The sequence below is a fragment of the Felis catus genome, chromosome C1, assembly GCF_018350175.1.
Source record: "Felis catus isolate Fca126 chromosome C1, F.catus_Fca126_mat1.0, whole genome shotgun sequence".
In the NCBI taxonomy this organism is placed as follows: Eukaryota; Metazoa; Chordata; class Mammalia; order Carnivora; family Felidae; genus Felis; species Felis catus.
In genome coordinates, this window is record NC_058375.1 from 8,967,834 (window position 1) to 8,975,881 (window position 8,048).

At 56.3% G+C, this 8,048-nt stretch overlaps 1 protein-coding gene across 1 annotated transcript in view; it reads left to right on the top strand.

The window, feature by feature from the left end:
- Nucleotides 1-6,622, top strand: part of TNFRSF1B (TNF receptor superfamily member 1B) — a 32,907-nt gene extending 26,285 nt beyond the window's left edge. Inside the window, exons 9-10 of the mRNA XM_023258137.2 lie at nt 1,487-1,694; nt 4,646-6,622. Of these exons, the coding sequence (XP_023113905.2) occupies nt 1,487-1,694; nt 4,646-4,926 (489 nt within the window). The 3' untranslated portion in view covers nt 4,927-6,622. The remainder of the gene's footprint in view (nt 1-1,486; nt 1,695-4,645) is intronic.
- The last annotated feature ends 1,426 nt before the right edge of the window (nt 6,623-8,048 follow it).

The window sequence follows — 8,048 nt, forward strand, 5'->3', positions numbered from 1 at the left end:
CAAAGGCTTGGGTGCCTATTCAGCTGGTGTGGGCAGGCGATAGGCTCTGAGTGGAGTTTCTGGGTGCTCCCCAAGCAGGAATACGTGGAAACTGGCACCTTGTCTTGGGCCTCCAGACCTTGAAAACCCAGACACTCGGGAAAGCTGTCAAGGGTTTTAGCCCACCTTACCATGTCCTAATTGTGTGACCTCAGGCAAATAACTCAGCCTGTCTGGTTCTCGGTTGCTACATCTGCAAACACTGGGCTGTTAGAAGTATCAATATAGTGTTTTAGAAGGACGTCGGCTCAGTGCTTGGCATCGAATGGCAGATATCAGCTAATACCTTATTATTATTGTCGGTGTTAGTTATGTTCTTCTGTGGGGAAAACTTATTAGGAGTTAGTCACAGAGCAGGCTTGGGGAATAGAATCTGGAAAGGGTTCCTGACCCAGCATGGCCCAGGGCTCTAAATAAAAGGGCTGTCTACTCTGGAATGATGGATTGAATACAAGGGCCAGTGAACGTTTTCCGTGAAGGGCCAGACAGTAAATATTTTAGGCTTTTTGGTCGTATGGTCTCTGTTACAGCTACTGAAACCTGGCGTGGTAGCAAGGAAGCCACCACAGATTTGTACATCAACCAACGAGAGTGGCCGTATTGCCACTTGCCAGTTGCATTTATGCCAGTTGCATTTATGGGCGCTAGAATGTAAAGGGCACGTAATTTTGCGTGTCACAAAATATCATTCTTTGAACACTTTTTTCAATCATTTAAAACATGTAAAAACCCTTCTTGGCTCACAGGCTGTCTGTTCAAAAACCGTAGCAGGCCAGATTTGACTCATGGTACTAGTTTACCCCCACCCCCACCCCCCACCCCCCGCCTGATTTAACAAACCCTTGTGTGGAGCTTTACGGCGTAACAGGCCCTGTCCTGAGCACCTTACAAATATCCAGCCATTGAATCTTCGTGACAGCCCTGGGAGGTCGGCTTATAACTCCCCCTTGATATATGAAAGAAAGGAGGCACAGAGAGGTTAAGTAACTTGTCCAAGGGCACACAGCTAATAAGTGGTGGAGTCATGATTTTGTACCCACGTGGGTGTGGCTCTGCGCTCTTGGCCGCCAGGCTGGACCACATCACCCTGTGCTGTTGGGGTGACCTTAGGAAAGCCACTCTCCTCTGGGCCTCTGTTTCCTTATGCGAAATGAGGATGGAAATCTTGCCCCACCTCCAGGACTGTTTGGTGGGTGGTCCCACCCTCTTAGGGCTCCCGCTCCAACGGAGCAGCCAAATGCTAATCACAGAAATCACGCAGAATCCCGCATCCCGAAAGCGAAAGCACCGTGTGTGGAAAGCAGGTGCAGGTGTGGGCAGAAGCGCTGTGTAAACTGGGCGGGTGCTGAGGCCACGGGGGTGCAGAAGGGTGCACGGGTGTGAGCAGGGAGAGGAAGACGAGCCGGCTGATGGGCTGACTGCTCTCGCCCCTCTCCTGCCTGTCCAGCCTCACCTGCCTGCTGACAAGGCCCGAAGTGCCCCCGGCCCCGAGCAGCAGCACCTGCTGACCACAGCGCCCAGCTCCAGCAGCAGCTCCCTGGAGAGCTCAGGCAGCACCGCAGACGGGAGGGCGCCCACCGGGACCCGGCTGCCCGCACCAGGCACGGAGAAGGCCGCCGGGTCTGGGGAGGCCTGGGCCAGCTCCAGCAGCTCAGGTAGGATGGGGAGCCCATCTGGCTTCACCCCCCGCGTCGTGGCTCTTCCTGGTTTCTGGCTTAGCCGGCCCCTCCTGGGCCTCCCCCGTAGGGCAAGGCCTGAGCTCCTAGCAGGGCATTGGAATGACTGTGTGACTAGCCTGGGCTCGCCCCCCAGCCTCTTCTCCCCATCAGATGCAGCACTGGGCCACAAACCTCTCTCGTTTCTCTGAACTTGCCAAATCTCCCCCACCTCTGCCCACGTGAGTTCTTCTACCGGGAGCCCCCTCCCTTCTAGACAATCCCAGCTTATTCTTCGAGCCCCCGATAGCCAGGAAGGGAGTTTCCCTGCCTGGTATTATAATACATAAATATGTAACATAATATTATATATTGATATCATATTTTTACACAATTATTACATATTGTATAATGCTTATCGCATAGTATATATTATTAGATAACATGTAGTATTATAGTGTTATATTCAGACTTATTTTATTTTATAGATGGGGAAACTGAGGCCCAGAGAGGTTGAAGAGCTTGTTCAGGGCCACACAGCTAGTATACGGAAGAGCCAGGAATACCCCCTGGGCTTCCAGGCTCCAGAGCCCTGGGGTGGAACTCTGGATGAATAAATGGTGTCTTTAGGGCTCCACTCACTGTGGGCCATTGCCCAGTCCTTTGGACCTGAAGGGTCAGGATTGTGGGGACGTCGTGGGTGCTGGAGAAGCCCAGGCCCCATTTACACAGGATACATTTTGCCCTGGACCTGGTCTGTGACAGGGGTCCAGAAAGCCTGGGGCTTCCTTGGTGTATTTTGTAGCGACAGGCAAAGCCCACTGGCCTGCGTCTGTCCTTCTCGCCCTGGCTGGCGGGAGGTCAAGGAATGACAGTGCGCTCGGGTCCTTCCCGGATGCCCTCCTGACCGCTCCGGTGCCGTGAGGATCCGAACAGGCTCCTTAACCCTGCCTCAGTTTCCTCATCCGGAGATGAGCCCAGCATCCCCTTGGCAGGGCTGCAACATCTCTTCCTAGCTGATTGTGGGACAGCTCCCTCCATCAGGACCGCTCCTGCCCCGGCTGCCCCCTGCACGGAGGCGCCCCCACCGCCGTGTTCCCCTCACCAGTGCGATGTCTCGTCAGCGCCCCCACCCAGCCCGAGAGCTCCCCAAGGAAGAGACGTAGCCCGTGGTCCTAAACTTTTGTTGAATGAGGGAACGGAACTCCAAATACAAACCCCTGGTCTTTGTCCGACTCTTGGTTTCATCTTTCTGATTTCCTGGTGACACCTCTCCTGCAGTTATCCTGGCCCCTTGACCATGTCTGCCCACCCCTTCCTTCCTCCTCCTCCTCCTTCTCTTCCTCCTCCTCCTCTTCCTCCTCCTTCTCTTCCTCCTCCTCCTCCTTCTCTTCCCCCTCCTCCTCCTCCTTCTCTTCCCCCTCCTCCTCCTCCTTCTCTTCCCCCTCCTCCTCCTCCTTCTCTTCCTCCTCCTCCTCCTTCTCTTCCTCCCCCTCCTCCTCCTCCTTCTCTTCCTCCTCCTCCTCCTCCTCCTCCTCCTCCTCCTTCTCTTCCTCCTCCTCCTCCTCCTCCTCCTCCTCCTCCTCCTTCTCTTCCTCCTCCTCCTCCTTCTCTTCCCCCTCCTCCTCCTCCTCCTCTTTCTCTTCCTTCTCCTCCTCCTTCTCCTCCTCCTCCTCCTTTTCCTCCTCCTCAGCCTCCTTTTTAATGTTTATTTATTTACTTTTGGGGGGCGGGGCAGAGAGAGAGGGAGTCTGCCCACCCCTCCTACACCCTGCCACTTCTCTGTTCCCTACCCGACTCTCTGGTGTCACCCGCGCTCTCCCCTTCTCTCCTCCCACCCAGTCACCTCTCTCTCCTGTGGAACGTGTGGCTGTGCCCCCTTGTAGTCCCCCATCCACCCCTGCAATGTCTCATTCACCATGTGCAAAGGCCACGGTGACTGGGTGACATTTGGGTGCTATGGAGGCTCAGGGTGGAAATTTCCTTGAGGCCCCATGAGTTCAGCCCTCCCTCCCCTGGCCTGTCTGGGGCTGTTCTGAACAGAGCAGCTCACTGGCCCCATCCTCCTTCCAGGCTTCCCTGGAGTTGGAAGCGAATGTCCGTCCGGCCCTCCCCACGCACCCCAGACAGCACACGTGTTTGGGGACTTGGCAGGTCCCTGCAGGAAAAACGGGGACAGCTCTCACTCTTGGAGGGGTTATCCCGTGTCCCCTCTCAGCTTATCCAGCATTCAGTCCCTCACCAACTAGCTGGGAAACTCAGATGCCCCCAGGGCTGGGCGAGCAGGTGGGCCTGAAAGTAGGCAGATATCCTGGCCTCAGTGGTGAGGACAAACCACCCCTACCGCATTCTGGAATCCCAGATTTAGGAGATCGCAGAGGCAGGCCTACACGGAGGAGAAAGATTTGGGGCAAAAGAAACTATCAGGCTTAGTGTTTCCTCTCCACAAAGGAGCAATTTCCAAACCCTTTGATGTTTTTTTCATGTTACACAGATAAGGGGCCAATGACAGAAGGCTGTGGCCTTTCCAGAGTTGGTTTGGTCAGGACTGTGGAGGCTTCCCGCACTTACGGGAAAGTAACTCACCCTGGTCGCTTGATCACTGTTCTGTCCCGTGTACTTCCTGCCCCTGCTCACCTCTCTGAATCTCTGTGGGGGCATGTTTTGTTCCTGGAGCACCTTCCCCTGCTTTGTGAACTGGCTCCTCCCACCTACAGGGTGAGTTGGGCTGGGAATCACTTGGCAGATGAGGACACTGGAAATGCAGGCAATGAAGGTTGAGTTGCCCAAGATCACTTGGCGGAGCTGGGCTAGAACCGTGGCCTCTAGGCTCTTCGCCCGGTGCTCTTGACCCTCTTGTCTTAATCTGTCTCTTGGGCAGGGGACAGACTGCGAAGACATCCCCCTGCAGACCCCTGACTCGCTGCCCTCCCCCATCTTGTGTTCAACAGAGCCTTCCTCTGGCAGCCACGGGACCCAGGTCAACGTCACATGCATCGTGAATGTGTGCAGCGCCTCCGACCACGGCTCTCAGTGCGCCTCCCAGGCCAGCTACACGATGGGGGACGTGGATGCCAGCTCCTCCGGCTCCCCAAATGACGAGCAGGTCCCCTTCTCCAAGGAAGAATGCCCTTTTCAGTCTCAGCCAGGGGCCCCGGAGACTCTGCTGGAGAACCCGGAGGAGAAGCCCCTGCCCCTTGGTGTGCCTGATGCTGGGATGAAGCCCAGTTAGCCAGACTGGCTGGCATGAGTTGTGTCACGGCCGAGGTGGCCGTTCCCTGGTCCTTCTGGGCCCCCACCCCCCAGGACTCTGGCTCTTTGTGGGCCAAGTTCCTTTAGTGGCCTTCGCAGCCTCAGCCTTTCTCTCACCTGCTGGCAGAGGGGTGAGGCAGGGAGAATCGTGGAAAACCCGTCCTGCACGGTGTGCTTCCTTCTAGAAGGCTGGCTGACATGCACGTGCTGGGCAGCCTGGGGCCGGCGCCTGCCTCTCTGAGAGCTGTCCTCCAGCTGGCCCTGTGAATTGGGCTTCTGGAGCCCTCATTTTGTTTTTTTATCCTTGGACGCTTCCCAGCTCTGGCTTCCTGGGAGGCCCCAGCATCCCGGGGAAGAGGGACTCTGTGTGAGTCATCCACGGAGAAGGGGCAGTGCTTTAGCCGGAAATGCTGAGACTGCAGGGTGCTCCCAGCGGGGGCGGGGAGGGGGATGTCATCGATCAGATGGTTCTATTCAGGAGGGGGCGGCCACCCCTGATGGGGACAGGGGTCCCCCAGTTACCTTGCACCACCTCCAAATCTATTCCTGCCAGCCTCACCTCTTGAACGATGGTGGGAAAATGAGACACCCTGGGGGCCCAGCCCAGCAACCTGCGCGAGTATTGTACCTTGGACAAGATGGCAGACCTCTAACCGAAACATGGGGCAATTAAAAAACAAAACAAAAACCCACCACGCATGCAAACAAGCCAACAAAACGACAAAGCCGAACTCGAGAGTTTGCTGTTCTCTGCTTTTGACCTTCACTCCCGATTTACCTATAGCTCCGGTGCAAGGCCACACCTCCTATCAGGGTATTTCAGGAACCGGAGATGACCGAGGCTCCCCGCAGCCATCTCTCTCCTCCTACCTCAGCCTGGACCTTCCTCTGCCTCCCTGGGAGGTACTTTTCCTCCCCTGACCCCCTTCACTGTTCCTGGAGTCCCAGGCCCCAGGGACACCCACGGGGCCACTTGGGTATTGTGCCTGCCATGATCTCAAGTGGATGTGAGATGCTGAGAGCCAGTTTTGTGTGTGTATGTGTCTGTCTGTCTGTCTGTGTCATGTGCTGTTGGTCTGTGTAACCATGTTGTTGGGTTGAATGTCCTGCCTGAAGCAGCTCAAACCAACAATTTTGTCAAAGGATTCTTTTCCATTAAAAAGTCAGTCCGCTTCCCCCAGACACATGCCCCAGAGCCCCGCAGAGCGTGGACATGTGTGGCCTTGACTGGATTCTGGAAGGAAGACGGGACTCCTGGAGCAGCCAGTTGGGGCCCAGGGACTTGGATCCCTTGTTGAAAAATTCCACTGGACTTGAACTTGGCAGCTGAACTTTTGGAAGGTAGGAGAGTCCAGTCATTACCATCAAGAGAAAGTAACAGCTTCCCAGAAAATCCGGATTCCCCTAGAGTCAGGATATTCTACTGCCTGGACTGGCCAGGGTCTCTGCCCACATTGGACGCCGTGTGGCAATGGAGCGTGTCTGCCCCCTGGTGGACCATCCTGGGAGGGCCTCAGGCCTCACTGCCATTTCCTGGGGAAGCTCTGAATTGGAAGGAGACCTCTCTGCGTGTGACCTCAGTTCCCAGGCTTGTGTGGATCCCAAGACAAGAGTTTGCACCGTATACTGGACAGCGTTCCTGCTTGGAAATAAACCTTTTGTTTGTTACGCATTGACTCCTGGCTCTGGCTTCGGGTCTGAGCTGGGATTTGTCCGTGGTCCTACTTGCCCGCCACCAGCACCGAGGGGGAGACATTGCCTTGGCCACTGCGCTGACAGGACCTGAGAAGCACCCCCAGAAGCATAGCTGTCCTTGCTGAGAGCCTGGCTGCTCTCTCAGGCTCCGAATCACTCAGCTGGCCTCTGAATATGCCCTCATCACATGCCCGGTCGCCTCAGTGTCCTTAGCCTGCTCTTGGGGTTAACTGGGGTCGCTGCAGATCTTCTTGTCCACATGCAGCCCCCCTGCTCACTTAAGGGAGTAAGGCTCTGGCCTCCAGGAGGCCCCAGTGTGGTGACATCTATGAGGCCCGCCACAGGGTGCTCAGATGAGCTTGGGGACAGGGGAGGTGCGGCTCAGAGAACCGCCACAGGAGGGTTCTGGAGGTGACCTTTGATCTGTTTCTGAGGTGTGAGCCGTTTTCCAGAACAAAGGGTGGGGAGGAGGTTGCAGGCACATGGAAAGGCCAGGAGGGGAGGGAGACCCAGGCCCTTGAATTCCTTAATCCGACCTCTAGATCACTCACCCTTTTTCCTGGGCCGCTGTCACTCCCCCAGCACTACCCTCTTCTTTCTTGGTGATTTCCTGGGACTCCTCTCCTCCCGCAGCCCCGCCCTCTACCCTACCCCTACCCTAGAGCAGGCTCGGCAAAGTCCACGTGGTAAATATTTTCCACTTGGGGGCTCTTACGGTTTCGGTCACAACCACTCAATTGTGCTGCTGAAGTGAGAGAGCAGACACAGCACATTCACAAATGAGGGTCCACGGCGTCCACACCACCAGGGAACCCCCCGCTTCTCAGCAGGCACCTCGAGGTGTCCTACAGCACGGACTGCCTTCTGGAGGCACAGGGTCCCACAGGGTAAGGGCTCAGTCCCACAAGCCCGCGACCACTTCAGACACCAGTCACAGGTCCAGGTGGCCACCCGTGCTTCTGACCGATGGGCTGTGTGTCAGAGGTTCCCGTGACCCCCTCCTTGGTTTCCATTTATTTGCTAGAGCGGCCCACCGGACTCAGGAGACCAGATTACTTACTCGATTCCCGGTTTACTGCGAAGACTCTGGAACATAAAGATGGAAGAGTTGCAGAGGGCAAGCTTTACGGGGGGATGGGCTGGAGCTTCTGGTCCCCCTGGGTGTGTGCCCCCCCCCGCCCCCACCCCTTCATGTGTTCACCAACATGGAGGCGGTCTGAACCCCGCCCTTTAGGTCTTTATGGAGGCCTTGTTACATGGGCATGATTGATGAAGTCATTGGCCACTGGTGACTGATTGAACCTCCAGCCCCTCTCCCCAACCCCCCCGGGGTAGAAGTAAGCGGTTCCAACCCCTTAATCGCAGGGTCGGCCTCCCTGGCAACCAGCCCCCATCCTCGGGCAGCTT